This window comes from Acartia tonsa, chromosome 9, assembly GCF_053477335.1.
Source record: "Acartia tonsa isolate MP-2025a chromosome 9, ASM5347733v1, whole genome shotgun sequence".
In the NCBI taxonomy this organism is placed as follows: domain Eukaryota; kingdom Metazoa; phylum Arthropoda; class Copepoda; order Calanoida; family Acartiidae; genus Acartia; species Acartia tonsa.
In genome coordinates this window covers 26,849,747-26,867,096 of record NC_137268.1, presented here as the reverse complement: position 1 = coordinate 26,867,096, position 17,350 = coordinate 26,849,747, and the positions used below count along the sequence as shown (strand labels likewise).

Below are 17,350 nucleotides of genomic sequence, written 5' to 3'. Positions count from 1 at the left end.
GTGTTCTTATTTTAAACTTCTCCCCCCCTCCATTATGAAATTATCCTATTATATAAAGTAATGCAGTTTTTTTTTGTATATTCCTTAAGATCTCACTAACCGATGAACTGATTGATTTTTTCCTATTTAGGGAAGCTTAACACAGTTCACAGGATGGTTTTAGGCTTTTTACGGACTTCTCTGCTTCAAACCGGTCCTATAGTGGGAAGTGCCTTGATCCAAAAACAGGCGCAAACATCTTTTTTATCTGGTGGAAAAATTATTGCAAAATATATTTTTACTGGTTGCATCGCACCACCTAGCCTCTAGGGAAAGGCTTGGGAGGTCAGGAAAATAGCCTAAAACCAGACCAAAATCTAAAGCTTCCCTGAATAGTAGAGAAAATTTGGATCAACAATTTGCAAGATCTTTGGCTTCAGACAAAAAAGCCTTACTGCATAATACTATAGAATGACATTTGAAGATTTGTATTGAAATCATAACAACTAAAATAAAAAACAAAGAATTTTGAACAAAAAAAAATATTTTAAAAAGTAATTAAACGTGATGTAAGATATTTTTTTTCACATGCTTAGAATTTTTACAATATCTATGTATATGAGAAGCATGCAACACAATACAGAAGCTGGATGTGCCCTTAAAGTTCTCGGAAATGGCTGTTCATTGATAACAATTAGGGATCTAAAGGGATAAGATAATGTCTGATAAATTCCTCTTGATGATAAACAATCTCTTTTGTGGAAACAGTATAGATACTTTAGTTTGAATGATAATTAATAAAATTTCCAAAGTTTTTAAGCTAACAAATAAGAGAAAAACATTATAAAACTTTGGGTACTGATATATTTTTATAATACTTTTCCCAATTCTTATTCCCACCATCAATAACTTAACTTCTTTTTTCTCTTCAGATAAATGTCAAAAATAGAAAAATGAAACGGATAAAGAATTCTTATAAAAATGTTGTATGATTATCCGCATATAAATGTCTATCTGTCTGCCTGTATGTAGCACATGATCTTGCTAACTGTTGAACCGAATAAGTCCTCCTTCATCCTCCCAAGAGAAAACGCCCCAAGAAAAAAATTACTTTCTTTTTTACTTTTCTTTTTAAAAACTAACTAGTTTCCAATTTAATTTTAAAAAGAAAAAGAAAATACATATTTTTTTCAAGGGGTATTTTTTTCCCCAAGGGTGATTTTGCTTGAAGGGAGGTTACCCAGATTGTTATAAACCTTGTGAGGAGAACCGTGTCGATCCAGCGAGATCTTAAGCAGACAGATATACAGTTTGTTTTATATAAAAAATATATGCTTGATTTCCTTATCCCTCATTATCCTGATTAATACACTTGTGAACTTTATTTTTAAGATTTTTGTTATCTAAATTTTAACATTAATTGTCATTTTAGATAATTTTTTTTACTACAGAAACAACACTACTCTACAATTACCCTCTTAATATATTGTTTTTTTTTATACTCTTATCTCCCTTTGTTTACTTTAAAATTCTAAAACATCTTTAGACTAAGAAAGTAGAAAATCACGGAACCTTGAAGATGTTAAATATATGTTAATGTTCATATTTTTGAAGCACGACTGACTGACCGACGGTTCAAGTACATTTCATACTGTATGCTCATTGATATAGAGATCTTCAGAAAAAAATCAGCTGTCTATATACCTCTAATAGAAGCCGGCCAAGAAAGTCGCATTTCCTCAATAGCTTTACTGGCTGTCAGACGAACGGACGGATGAACAGACGGACAAAGTAAAATATAAACTAGGTGTTCATTGATATAGGGAATCTTAAGAAAAAAATCAGATGTCTCTATCTATTAGGAACCGAGAAAGTCACATTTCCTCCATAGATTGACGGATTGATGGGCTGACAGACAGACAGAAAAAGTGAATCATAAATTCATTATTTACAGAATGCTCATTAATTTAGGGAATCTTCAAAAAAATTCATATGCTTATAAGCCGAGAAATTGGCATTTCCTCCATAGCTTTACGTACTGATGACCTCTAGGGGGCTTGGTGTCGCTTTAGAATCCAGACATCTCCACGCACATTGAAACATCTATTCGCCTTATAGACAACAAACCCTTTGATTGCACGACCTTTGTCTTAGAAGTCATTATGAGTTGCGCCAGTTTTGTCAAAAGGCATTCGCCCTACTCTAACTATTTCTGTCGCGCACCTGACATGGCAGCAGTAGGAACCAGTTTTAACGTCTTTAGTTATGACGCGGTTTTAAGTCGAGATTCGAACCTATCGCCTTCAAGACGACGAGCAGATGCAGGTGTTGAGCTACGATCGCAGGTTTCTTATACGGAATGACGGACGGACAGACGGACAAAGTGAATTATACCTGAACATTCTCTCCAGATGGTTCCTGCTGAGGTCTGGCTCGTCAATAAAGTGCTCAAAGTCAATCGGCTCCAGATCAATTCCCTGCAAAAGAAATAATTTATTATTTGTCGAGTTTATTTTTGTTACAGACAGTGAACTTAAAATTACTCTGGTACTCAAAGTTTTGTAAATTCTTCTCTCATTCATTTGCTAAGACATATTAGGCACTTAATTGGCTGGTTTTAACTAGCAGTGTGTCTTAAGTAATCCACAAATGATTTACAATCTACAGAAGGGGTAATTATGCTCATAATAATTAAGGTTGTCTATAAATAAATTTATACGTCCATTGCCTTTATGCAACTTTCAGTAAAGCTTTGCTATTAAACAAGGATGACAAATCCATAAGTAGCAAAGCATAACAAAATCTTGGAATGGACAAACGAACAAAGTAATTTATAGAATATAAGCTTGACTGACAGACAGACGGGCAAATAATGTATAGACTAGACGCGCATTTTCACTGATAATTCCAGCAGCCAAGAAAATAATATTTCCATAATAGCGTTACGGACTGACTGACTGACATACAAAGTGAAATATAGAGTAGCTTTGCTACACAAAAGATTAATTAACAATGATTATGATTAATTAGATATAAAAAAACATAAAGAGAGAGAAAGCAAATAAAGAACTTGCAAATAATTATAGAACAAAAACAAGGATGACAATACATCTATCCTATTTTATAAAGTAAGTTATTTGTCTGTAGCAAAGGATCTCTCTTAACCCTTATATGGTTCTCCTTTACAGTGAAGCTTCTTATAGGTCCCGGTATGGTCTTAGGCCATTTTTTTAATGAAAAGTACGGGTATGGTTTCTGCCCTTTCTTATTCCTTCTGATATAGAGGCATAAGATAATAAGGCCACAGCCGCTAGTAAGTAAAAAAGCAAGAAATTTTATCAAGAAAAGTATGGATGGAAAAAGTAAAGAAGAAATTATAAAGTAATTTATTTAGAATTTCATACAGATGCTTAGAAGATTACATTTCCTTCATATATCTAAATCTACCTACTTAATAATATTAATGGACAGATAGACAAAGTGAAATATAGAAAACTAAGAGGAATTTACACATAAAATATCAGCTTTCTACCTTTATTAGAAGCCGAGTAAATCTAGAGATCTCGAGGGATAAGACAATGGAAGATAAATTTATTTACATACATCCCCAATTAAGATAATAAAAATTACCCCTTCTGTATATAAGAATTATTTGTTGAAAAGATGACTATTAAACTCGTTTGGAATCAATCAATCAAAATTCAATAATATAAAGTACCCAAAGTATTTGAGCCAATGAATAAAATGACGTGGATACCAGTGTAATTTACAGTCTAAAGTCCACTCTCTCCCTAAGAAAAAAATTGGCGTAGATATAGTTTTTCTTCTTGTACCATATAAGCATTTGATGATGGGCTAATTCAGGTTTCGATTTTGTACATTGTACACGTTTGTACAAATTGTTTTTTCTCAGGGTTTACTAAAATATACTTTAAAAGAAAATCAATTAATCTTTTCAGACGCAGTGTGTAAGTATATTCCCCTTGTACTTTTCAAATTTGTGTACATTATCAGTCTTCTGTTTTACTGTAACCAAATAAATTTTGATATGTTATTACAAAACGTAGCTGACAAGGTCGCTATTAAAAACGTTGGGTGGTTTTCCCGCATTTTAGCAAATATTAGAATAGCTAAAATCAAACTATTATGTCTTATTTTACATCTACTTTTCTATTTAAATCTTTGTCATGAAATACCAAGGAGGGAGGGGGTATTGGACTGTAAAATATTCAGGTCCCCAAAGTTTTATTATCAAGTTGTCTCATAGGTTGGCTAAAAATCTTGGGGTACTTTAATTTCACATTGATTGAGTTGTACAAACCAGCTATGTTAAAACTTTTCCAACAATAATTTTAATCTTCTTATATTATTAAATTTATCTTTATATTATAGCGAAATAGATAATCTAGCAAGCATCGCTTTTATCTTAAAGAGAAAAATAGTAAATCAAATAGCAAAAACTGAGATATGAAATTTGCGTCACCCTTCCAATATGAAGCAAGACGCATGACTGCTACGACCGTGGCATTATTTTGTCCAAAAAGAAATTACAAAATATCTTTTTTTATTTGGTTGAAATGTACTACAACCTAAAAATGCATAGAGATAATTTCTTGTGATGGGTTAATTGAATATTAGGTTGGGATAAAGAGATCAACATAAAGATCCAAAAAGCTGACTTCAACCACTTGTGCCAATTGACCCCAAAATTATTTATGGAATTAAATCCTTTGTTACAAACGTCCCATGAAACAATTACTAACACGGTTATAACTGTATGTCCCCACCCTGTGGACCATGTGCCGACTTTCATCTAAATCTCTGGCTGTCAGCAAATAGTGTCAGAAATATTTACACTATCAAGTTTGGACAAAAGAGCAGAAAGCACTTTGTTAGAAGACTAAAAAGACTAAAAAGGTTTAAAACACTTGGTCCAGGTATTTGTCTTGATTATATAAATATATATTTATTTGACTGTTCTTAAATCATATGGCTATTGTTCCCTAACAAATCTTTTACTTTGGCCTATTACTTGATTACCCAACATTTGATTGAACACTTTTGTCAGCATGTCACAATGATTTGCAACTGTTTTTATGCCATAGCAGTCCCCCATCACTCTAATAACTTTATAAGCATTACTAGTTTGATCATAACAATGAAATCATATATGTTTATGCTTAATTCAAAATAAAAGGATATTTCTTGGGCAAATTTTTTTTCCTAAAATGCATGAGATTGTTGAATGAGGATGCAAAGTTTTTCCTACACATATGCCTAGCATTAAAACTGCTATTATTAAAAACAGCAATATATTGACATAGAAATATTTAAGTTAAGCTTTTAACCCTTTATTGACAAAGTTATAAGCATTTTTTTTTAGTTTCTGTTTGGAGGGAAGAAGGGGGGGCTAAAAATTATTTGGATTGAAATTTTATATCATTTATACCAAAAAATACATTTTCAAAGCAGTCAGGTATCCCAGGCACCCCTAAGCAATGTATACTGTGTAGTTTGTTGTAAGAGGTAAATGCATTAAAAGGAAGCCCACCCCTTTATTTGATATTTTAAAGATTAAGACTCCTAAATATATATTTTATTTTGCTATTCTGAAAATCTTTGTAATATGAACAGCATGTAGAAATGATTTTATTTCGCTATTCTGGAAACCTCGTACATTATGTAAGAACAACTTGAAGTAATGATTTTATTTTATATTCTGAAAACCTCATTGTATGAACACTATTGGAATATTTTTTTGCTATTCTGAAAATCTCGCACGTTATTGCATTTACATCATAGAAATGATTTTATTTTGCTATTCCAAAAACTTGCACATTATTGTATGAACAACATGATAATATTTTAATTTGCTATTCCAAAAACCTTGCACATTATTGTATGAAAAACATGATAATATTTTAATTTGCTATTCCAAAAACCTTGCACATTATTGTATGAACAACATGATAATATTTTAATTTGCTATTCCAAAAACCTTGCACATTATTGTATGAACACCATGGTAATGATTATCCTCTTCACTAAAATTGGGCCACCAATGGCGATGAGCAAAAAAAGGACACTCTGAAAGTTAGATTTATTGCAAGGAGGGAGGGGACATTGAATATAAATCTATCTAGTACTTTAAGTCTATAAACATGTCCTCATTCGTTGGCTTACAAACTTAAGGATCGTTTTGAAATCTTGAATGGTTTGAATAAACTTTTCAACCAATAATTAATTTCAAGCGATATTTTTTTTCATAATCAATTTATAATTCATTGTCTTATCCCTTAAGATTCCTGGATTCTTAGAAGCAAAACTACCCTACATGTAAGTCTTAATCAGTCAGTCAGTTCTTAATAATCAATATTAATCTTTCATGGCATTGCTTTTCATACAGGCTTTTTATTCATTATTTAGTCTTCAACTAGAGCAGCAATAGCAATAGTTAACAATATTTTTTGGCAAAAATACATTGACAATGTAGAGGCAACTATGAGTGACTGTTGGACTGACGTAGTAATATACCCTAATTATAGAATAGCTGCGCTGAATAAGGAGATGTTCTGTAAAGTACATTGATAAAAAAACATCCATGCATAAGATAAGAAAATTAGGAGATGGTAACGTACATAGTCATATAGGCAAGTTTCTATCTATCTATCTATCTATCTATCTATCTATCTATCTATCTATCTATCTATCTATCTATCTATCTATCTATCTATCTATCTATCTATCTATCTATCTATCTATCTATCTATCTATCTATCTATCTATCTATCTATCTATCTATCTATCTATCTATCTATCTATCTATCTATCTATCTATCTATCTATCTATCTATCTATCTATCTATCTATCTATCTATCTATCTATCTATCTATCTATCTATCTATCTATCTATCTATCTATCTATCTATCTATCTATCTATCTATCTATCTATCTATCTATCTATCTATCTATCTATCTATCTATCTATCTATCTATCTATCTATCTATCTATCTATCTATCTATCTATCTATCTATCTATCTATCTATCTATCTATCTATCTATCTATCTATCTATCTATCTATCTATCTATCTATCTATCTATCTATCTATCTATCTATCTATCTATCTATCTATCTATCTATCTATCTATCTATCTATCTATCTATCTATCTATCTATCTATCTATCTATCTATCTATCTATCTATCTATCTATCTATCTATCTATCTATCTATCTATCTATCTATCTATCTATCTATCTATCTATCTATCTATCTATCTATCTATCTATCTATCTATCTATCTATCTATCTATCTATCTATCTATCTATCTATCTATCTATCTATCTATCTATCTATCTATCTATCTATCTATCTATCTATCTATCTATCTATCTATCTATCTATCTATCTATCTATCTATCTATCTATCTATCTATCTATCTATCTATCTATCTATCTATCTAACTATCTATCGGTGTCAGGTTAAAATAGTTTTATGTGTTGAAGTTAAAACTAGACAGGTATTAAAAAAACCGTTGACCACAAGGGTCTACAATGTATTAATAATAAAGATTTTGTGTAATATTATGAAGGTTTTTTTTAATAGAATTTATATTCAATGCTTAAATCATGTCATAATTAAAGTAATAAAGAAGTTCCAATATTTTCTAGTACTGCCATTGGCGATAATAGTGAGAGCAGGGTGGAATGTTTCAGCCCAGAAACAGGCCTACGTCTTTGTCATGCACAACTTAGAACTTGCAGACAAAAGTTGTGAACAAAATTTTTTTGTTCGCTTAGTTGTTCTAGGTACAATGAAAAAGGAGCTCATAGCCTAGAGGTGTCTACGATATAATCTTTATAACACATTTATATATATTTTGGAGGGGCTCTCAACCTCCCCCCCCCCCCCTTGGTATGCTAATGTTTATTGTAAAGAGTAATGTGACAACTAACAAAATACAAAATGTAAAATAAGAGTTTAATTTTAGAAGGGCAATGTTTTTTGTACTCTTTAAAAAGTTTAATGTCTTATAAATCCAAACTAAAAGGCCATTTCGGAGATATTTTGTTAAATAATTATTTAAGTAGTTCAACCATATATAAATCTAAATTCTCCTTGAAAGAATAAAAATAAAGTAAAACAAGGACGACAGTATTCAGTGGTAAAACAGGACTAAAAAGTAAAAACCGTAATTTAAGGGATAAGACAATTGGTGATAAATTGATGTATATCCTCAATTTTGATAAACAAAATTATCCCTTATTTAAAAAGATTGCACAGTGCTCGTTTAACCAATCAATCTATATTTGATAAAAAAAATAGCCAACAAATGCGAAAGTGTTTTTATAAAAATATAATTTTCAGTTCACTTCATAATAAATAAAACTTAATAATCCAGTAACGGCATTCCAATAATAGCAGCCCAAAATTTTGTAGGAAAGACTATTAGAATAGCTTTGCTTTGCATCTGAAATAGACTGCAATATTCAGGAAGGAAGGGGACAATGGACTGTAAATTATACTAGAACTTAGACTTTTAAAAACAATTATCTGAACCGTGAGCATTTTAAATAAAATTTAATTTGCTGGTTCAATCTATAAGTGTATAAACTTTTCAACCAATATCTTGTTCTATATTTTATTGGGATCTACATCATTTTATAATCCATTGTCTTATCCATTAATCTCCCTGTTTGAAAATTTGAAGGGAAACAATAGGGTGAATGGGGTCATATCACTTTTACCAGTCTTAGGAGCCCAGCTACTCTATAAGCTTTGATTGTTTCCTAATGGACGTACACAAAAAAACAGATCTATAGTATCACTCATATTATCCAAAGTATATTTATTGAAAATTGTTACCAAATTATAATCATCAAAATTGACCCATCTGTAGATTGAAATATTTGTTAGTTTTTACAATCCAATCATGATCTGATCAAAGTTGCCAACGGTTTAAATTAAGCCAACCCATGAAAGAGCGTGTATATAAAACATTGGGTACCAGTATTATTGACAGTTAAATGTCCAACGTCCCCCTAACTACTAATTTTGATATAGATAGTTGCGCTACTTGTGATATTGTTGTGCTTGTATCTTGATGCAAAACATAGCTCGCGCCGGATATAAAAAAAAGAGAAAAAAATTTGGTAATTGTCTCTTCTTCGGGTACGGACCATTATTCTACAGAAAAAAAAACATCCCAAGCAGTGGCGTGTATAGTGATTCACCAAATGGGGGTGGGCGGGGGCTGTAACACCATTAAACGATGAAAATGATAAACCCACCCTTCTGTACGCCACTAAACATAAGGAATAAAATAGCTTAAAACTGTATTTGCAAGAATATAAATATTCTTTAGATAGAGAACTCAAAAGGTTCAGTGGTAAGATTTTAATGGACAAAAAAACAATTATCATATTTCTTGGTCCTTAAGATTTCGCTAACCACTGAATTGATTGAGTTCTTCATTATAGGTCCTAGGAGAGTTTGAGGCTATTTTATTCTAGATTTAAGTGCAACAAAACAAAACAAGACATCAATTAAAAGAAGCAAAGCAACAAACGGACGGACACAGTGAGTTACATTTCCATCGTATTTTAGAATTCTTAAATGATATAGCCGAGAAAATCGCATTTGTCTATTAGGATTTTCAAAAAATTTCCTCAAAATTGATATCTTTAGTATATATGACTGACACCGCTAGTTTAAACCAACCAATCAAGATTTAAACGAATCCTCAAAACTTTAATCTTGCTTAAATCATGTCGAATTTAAGTCAGCCATAACTACTTTTAAGACAAAGAAAATGTATGTCAATAATTGATTCAAAGTTTTACAGGATTAACTTTTTGGGAGGGAAGGGACATTGATTTGTTTATTACACTAGTCCCATAGGTTTTTTAAAAACGTTTCAATAGTCATTGGCAAAACAACTTTGGGGACTTTTATTGAATTTTAATTGGTTGGTTTATTAAGTTGAGTGTCCAAACGTTTCAACCAGGAATTATGTATCATTACAGAGGATTTAGGGGGATTTATCAGCAATTATCCTATCCCTTTAAATCCCTGACTAACTTTGAATAATATTATGATTGACATTCAAAATTTCAGGAAATGTTTTTTTTGTGTTGACATATTATATAGTCTGGGAGGGATATTTTATCTGAAGAAAAACTGAGTGACCTTCTGTTCACTGCCAGTATTACTTTCTTTATTACTAGCGGCTTCGCCCCTAGAACTCTCTAGGGGCACTTAAGTTAGGAGGGGGAAAAGTCGACCTCATTCTATTTTAAATTTGAGTTTCGAAAGGGTAGAAAGATATTTTTAGGGGGGCTGGGGGTAAAAACACCCTCCCTAAAAATAGTTTAAAACCTTCCCAGGACTTATGAGAATCTTCACTGTAAAGGAGAACAATATCGGTTCAGCGGTTAGCGAAATCCTTTAGGACAGACAAAAACGCTTACTACTTTATATGATAGGATATGCTTTTTAAAAAGTTAAAACTTCCCTATAAACTATGAAAAGCTACACTGTAAGGAAGAATCATATCGGTTAAGCGGTTAAAGAGATCCTTCGGTACAGATACATCCTGTTATTTTTGTAAAAGATTAGTGATAAGTTTTTTTTGTGTGTGTTACTGTGTAGGTCCATTGAGATCTTTCTAACAACTGAATCTATAAACTTCACGTTCTTGGATGAATTTAAGCTATTTTGAATGTAAATTTAGGATGGTTTTAGTTAAACCCCATTATTTCCAGAAATTAAAGCTTCTAGGTATTAGGGCGCAGCCCCTTTGTAAACTATACAATAGTATTTATTATATTATGTATAAATATAGCAAATCTTATGAAATATTTTGTTAATATTACATTTGATTAATTTTTTTTTATATTTGTTTACTAGTGGTTTTGCTCATACCATCTAGGGGATCTGTATTCGAAGATTGAAAGTGGAGAACACAATCAGTTCTGTAATCATTGATATCTCAGACTAAAAAAAAACCTTACTACTTTATATTATAGGATATGATTTTCCACCTTATTTAACTTACTGTAGCGTAGTAACGTACATACATACTCTAGTTATAGAGTATCTGCGATATTAAATCTTGATAAATAAGCATAACCTTATTAATATTAATCAAAATTACTAAATAAATCCAGGGATCTAAAGGGATAAGACAATGGCCGATAAGTTGATGTATATCCCCAATAATGATACACAAAATTACCCATTCTGTAGATTACAATTAGTGGTTGAAACTTGTGGACACTCAACTAAATGAACCAACCAATCAAAAATCAATATAAGTTCCGAAGGTATTTAAGTTATGCCAACGAATAAGAATTACTTTGAGACTTTGGGAACTAGTGTAATAAACAGCCCTACCTCCCTGAAATAAATCTCCCTTCCTTTCTGATGTTAGTAAAAAGATGTATGAAACAACACATAAAACACCCACACACACTCACACACACACACACAAACTCACAAACATACACACACAAACACACACATAGAGCGCCTTTTGTCTTACAGGACCAAGGACAAGATTTGGATGTTTATTAAAACTCGCAAAAAAATCCGTGAAAAATAATAGTAGATAAGTTTAAACATTAAATAATTAAGTTTGAGTGGGGAGGGGGGGGGGGGAATTAAACTAGTGGGGCTATAGTATAATTTTTGGAGAGGGGGGGGGGTATACATGTATATTTTTAAAGGGATAAGACAAATGACGAAAAATTTATAGAGTAACTTAAATAATTCAAAAATTGGTTGCAATGTTTTGACACTGTTAGTTTGAATCAACCAATACAGATATTTTAAATAACCAATATACAAACGGACAAACCTAATTATGGAAACATGTGACTTCATAGAACTATACATAAAATGAAAATCACATGAAAAAACTGCCAAGAAACACAATTTTCTTTCCCCCCCCCAAAAAAAATAAAAATTCGAAGAAAAACGGATAAGATACACAAGATTATATAGATTGACAAATTAAAAAATTTTGTAGACCACTGCTTTAGAGGTCTTTTGGACAATACACATAATGATAAAGTATATTTTTGAATTGGTGGAAACGGGTAAAAATATTATGCATTAATGTGAATTATAAAGTGAACTCACCTCTTCAAAGGCCATGGCGGTGTTGTTGAGCTCGCGCCTCTCCCTCTCCTCGATACTGGCGTAGTTCACCTAGAATAATGGATATATTATTACTTGGATTACTTGGATGTTGCACCAGAGTTCACCTGTAATAATGGATAGATTATTACTTTACTGGCTTGTTCATCTAGAATAATGGATACATTATTACTTTATTGGCGTAGATCACCTGTAATAATAAATATATTATTACTTGAACGTTGCTGGCGTTATTATTAGCGTAGTTCACATGTAATTATGGATATGTTATTAATGGGATATTACACCACATTTTCATTTACTCTAATAAAGTTATATTCGCAGCTGATTAAAATAACGATACTGCCATATTCTATACCCATTATTGATTGATTAGCCATAGTTTCTTAGGGCTTGGACCTAAGTCGTCATGGTGTAGGCTGAAACACTTTTATATTGCCACTTGAGCTATCAAGCTCCACTTTCAAGTTCCATTATTATATCATTTATACATAATTTCTACATTATTTCAATCAGATATATTTCAGCAATTATCATTAAAACCCTTTAAAGGCCCTCCCCCCCCCCCGCAATAGAACACCCCTCAAGTAGTCTGTAATAGACCACCAAAGGACCAGTAGGTATATTCTCTAAGAAGCACAGCCTCATCGGTTCAGCGGTTATTGAGATCTTAAGCTTAAGTCAGACATATCCTATTCATTAAATAACTGCATTGTAACAAGAATGGCAAGTCTAAACAAAATTGTAATTTTTTTTCTACAAAATTTCGTAAATACACGATACAGTAATACTTTCATTTTGGGATTTCTATGGATGGTTCACATTGTTGTTCTAGAAATCATTATACCAAAAATCAGATGAATAGGATAATTATATCAAACAAAAAGTTGTTGTCAACAAATTAGAATCTTTATGCTTTAAATGGACGCACAGACTTCTTGGTAAGAAACGATTATAAAATTGCTACACAACTGTTATAGAATCATCATGCAAAAAAGTTTGAAATCGATAGAACAATTCTAATATGTTTAAAGAGCTATTCGTTACGGAAGGACAGAACGAGGGAATTTAATAAAATAATAAAGTTAGAATAAAAATAAAATATCTAAGACTCTAATGCACCATCTAATTATATCAAAATATATTTAATATTTCTTTACCATAAAAATCAACTATTAATTATCAACATTTGGTAGATTTTAATTTTGCGGAAAATAAAATAATTCTTGGTTTTGGGAAAGGAAGCAATTCTTTCAGGTTATGTGTTTGTTAGTCTGTCGGTCGGTCGCAAATTATTTGTCTGGGGTCAACATATCATTGTATTAGGAATCATCATTCCAGAAATCAAGATCATGGCAAACATCGGTCATGCAATAGATTATAGAGTTGCTACGCTTTCAAAACTGAATCTTTTCATTGTTAAGTTTAAAATCAATAGTACGATTCTAACATGCCTGAATTACTGATCTTAGCTATACGGACATACGGACTGGAGTTATGTGTGTTAAATCTTCGCTTTTACAAATTTTGTCCTCAAATATCTGTCATTTTTTCATTTTTTACCCTTGAAGATGGTTTCATTTAATTATTATAATAATTATTATAAAAATAACATTTGTCTTTTATACATTAGAGTAGATGCTCTATAATTTAATATTTATGTCCGTATGCCTGTCGTTCAAACATACGTCCAAAACAGATATCGTTATGATAATTTAAAGTATTGAATGATGATTTCTTTAAAAGTTAGGCATAATAAAAAGAGAGCATTTTTTTAATCATTTCAGATTATACATTAATAAAATTTGTAATTATTTTTGAAATGGTGATTTCTTGGTATATTTGGCATAATGTTTGCACCTACATATTATAATTCATAGTCTAACGCCCCCTAAAGAGGGCACATGTTATATCAAATTGTTTTGAATTTTTTTATTTTGGATTATAACAAAAACAATTTTGTCTGAGAGACAGAAATAGACGTACGGACAGAAATATCCTAGTTATAGATTAGCTGCGCTACTAATGAAAGCCGCAAAAATATATCACTAAGAGTGTTCATCATAAATTACGTAATATTTTTGATGCAACCATTTTAAAAAGTTAGGGATTATTGAGCTCCTAGATGCTAGGGGCTCATCCGCTAGTGTGGTTATAAAGCAATCCTTACTTTATAGAATAGCTACTAGCGTCTGCGCCACTAGAGGCCCATCAAGGGGGGAGGGATTGTAAGAGGCGATTTCTTTTGGGGATAGTCGAGGTACTCATAAGTTTTGCCTGTTTATTGGTCAATGTAGTTCAAAGGTCGTCAAATGTTTCTTTTTTAACGTCTTTAGTTATTAGTGCAGTGCAAATCTAGGAAAATAGTTTGAACTTTAAGCTAACTTTGAGCTGTTTTTTTTGTAATATTGTCACCTTTAAAAAAATAAACCTTGATAATGGGATGATAAATAATTATTTCAAGATTTTTTATGGGAAAACAAGAACGATGATTTCCTTGAAAGCGATATAAATAAAAAAACTGTAATGAAGCATAGCATACTGGTATTAACATCAATAAGGAAGAAATACCCTTTTTATAGAAAAAAGTACCCCTACAGAGAGCAATAATCATTTGAATCCTACTTTACCTAACCCAAAAACAAATCAAGTAACACGTATAATTTATGAAAATTATTTTGTTTTATATTAGCTATGATTCTTCTTAAAAAGGCAGATGACACTTAACGTCTAATTAAGTGGTCAAAAACGGGGACGGTTATATGTTAATAGTAGCGCAGATATTTCAAGAAATTAGAGGTCAAATTGTAACGCTTAATTTAGTTTCTGAGCCTTATCCGCGACTGTGGCAGAACATGTAGCGCATCAACTCATTGTCGGGTAGGTGACGGGCTAGAACATCTGCCCTAAACTTCGCAATAAGAGTTTATGACTGCTATGTCAGATGGGCAAAATACTTAGATAGAGTAGGGGGAATAACTTGGCCAAAAAACAGACTCAACTGATACTTTACAAATGTCGTGCAATTTGGCCGTCCTTTTTAGGAGCAAAGCTACTCTATACAACTAGTAACATAACCTGGTTAACCTCTAGAGAACTAGATACACCATTAGATTTTATTTTGGTTGTATCTCTGAATCAAATCTTGCTACTGCTAAGTGCATGATTACACAGCTAAACGAACTAAGGACAATCAACTCTTTGATTGCACGACCTTCGTCTGAGAAGTCCTAAATGTGCTTGATAATTTGTTGCGCCTGTTTTTTGGCCAAGACATTCCCTAACTATTTAAATCGCGCACCTGACATAGCAGCACTAGGAACTATTTTTAACGTCTTTAGTTATGACACATGTGTCGAGCCGAGATTCGAACCATTCTTACAACTAGTACCATACCTGGAACTGAGGTGAAGAGACAGTTTCCACCGGACGGATGACATGTCGCTCAATCTCGGGGCTGTTTGCGCCGCTGTTAGCTCCGCTGGACAGAGCCGTTGAGTTAGTGCCCGCCTCACTGAAAGAGATAAAAACTTTGGGTACCTTTATTAACTCTAATTGGTTGGTTCCAAACTAGTAGTGTCAAAACTTTTCAAGAAATAAAAAAAAAAGAAAATGTAATTTTGTTTTGATGTGCATAAATTTGTCGTCCATTGTCCATTGTCAAAAATACATTTATTATAAAAACCTGTGCTGATAGATCTTTTTATTAATTTTATTGGCAAAGCTACTCTATGATTTACTAATGATCTGTTCGTACGTCCGCTAGACAGTAACGCAATAGGAGAAATGAAATTTTCTCGTTTGTTAAACTTGTTAAAGACAAACAGCTGATTTTTTTACAGATTTCTTTTTCATGACCACAACGTTATAACTTTTTCTGTTTTTCCATCCATGATTGTTTTCTGTTTTGCTAGTTTTCATCCTTGTTTTTATATAGTCACGCTAATATTTGTGTTTCTAGATTTAAAATAGTCTGTATACAAAACTAAAGCTCTTTATAGTGCCTATGAAATGACCAATGTTAATCCAATTTACAGACTAAATTACCAATGGGAGGCCAGTATACATTTTGATTGACCAGTGGTAGGCAAGCATGACGTCATTCTTTATAGACACTATAAAAAGCTTAACAAAACCGTCATTTTTAATAATATGCTCTAAGTGACAGTTGGTCGGATAGTTGGTCAGTCTTACAAAAACGTCCAAGTATAGAGTAAAGTGGTGTTAAAAACTGGCATATAATTGAAAGGTATTAATCTTTTATTAGTTTAATTCTACACTGTTAAAAATTACTCCTGTACCATGAAATTTTATTTTCCTACTAATATAGCATACAGTAAGATATATTTAGGGAGGGAGGGGACCTTAGACTGTTAATTACACTAGTCCCCAAAGTTTAACAAAAAAAACATTCGTTCATTTGCTGGCTTATTTTTTTTGAACTTTTACAAGACCAACAATTTTCATCTGCAGAAGGGGTAATTAAGTTTATAGTAAATTTATCGTTCATACTCCCTCATAGAATACCAAGCCCCTAGATTCTAAGGGATTATCCGCTAGTTTTATTATAAAGAATTAGTTGGTTCAATTTAAGATAAGAGGTGTAAAAGTTTTAAGGACACTTTGTTTTGGTCTTGCAAAGGTTTTTGATAAGGTGAAAGGTGTAATAAAACTCCTAGAGAGTGTAAGAATTAATTTTAACAGTGTACATATAAATTATTTTAATAGTCCAAATAGAATATTCCCGGCGGTTGCCAATTTTTTGCCAAATTCCGTAAGTGTTGCAAAGTGGGATTTATGCAGGGATTAAGGGATGGGCAATGGAAGATAAATTATTATTCCCCTAAATGAAAAGGTAAGTTTTTGGGTAGTTTTAAAACACTGTATTGTATTTTTAGTAGCGCATCTACTCTATACATATCAATAATTTGCAACTCTTTTGTATTTTAGCGGATTTTTTAAGTGTTGCAATTTCAATTAATTATTAACAATATGTACATTTTTTTACATTTAACAAGAACAATTTAGGCCAACAGCAGTGGAGCTTTTTAATAGGAGAATGGACAATAAAATTATTCTGGCTTTTGCTTTTGTAAATATCAAGGGTAAGAAAGGGTTGTAAATTATTTGTTAAACTATATGAGAGAGAGGGTCAGGGATCTTAATGGATAGGATAAGAGAGTGATGTACATTTCTAATTATGGT

The 17,350-nt window shown here is 31.8% G+C and overlaps 1 protein-coding gene across 1 annotated transcript in view; it reads right to left on the bottom strand.

Moving 5' to 3' along the window:
- LOC145328644 (uncharacterized) overlaps nt 1-17,350 on the bottom strand; it is a 146,839-nt gene that overhangs the window by 11,395 nt on the left and 118,094 nt on the right. Inside the window, exons 8-10 of the mRNA XM_080172410.1 lie at nt 15,542-15,659; nt 12,128-12,196; nt 2,374-2,456 (exon numbers count right to left, since the gene is read on the bottom strand). Of these exons, the coding sequence (XP_080028536.1) occupies nt 2,374-2,456; nt 12,128-12,196; nt 15,542-15,659 (270 nt within the window). The remainder of the gene's footprint in view (nt 1-2,373; nt 2,457-12,127; nt 12,197-15,541; nt 15,660-17,350) is intronic.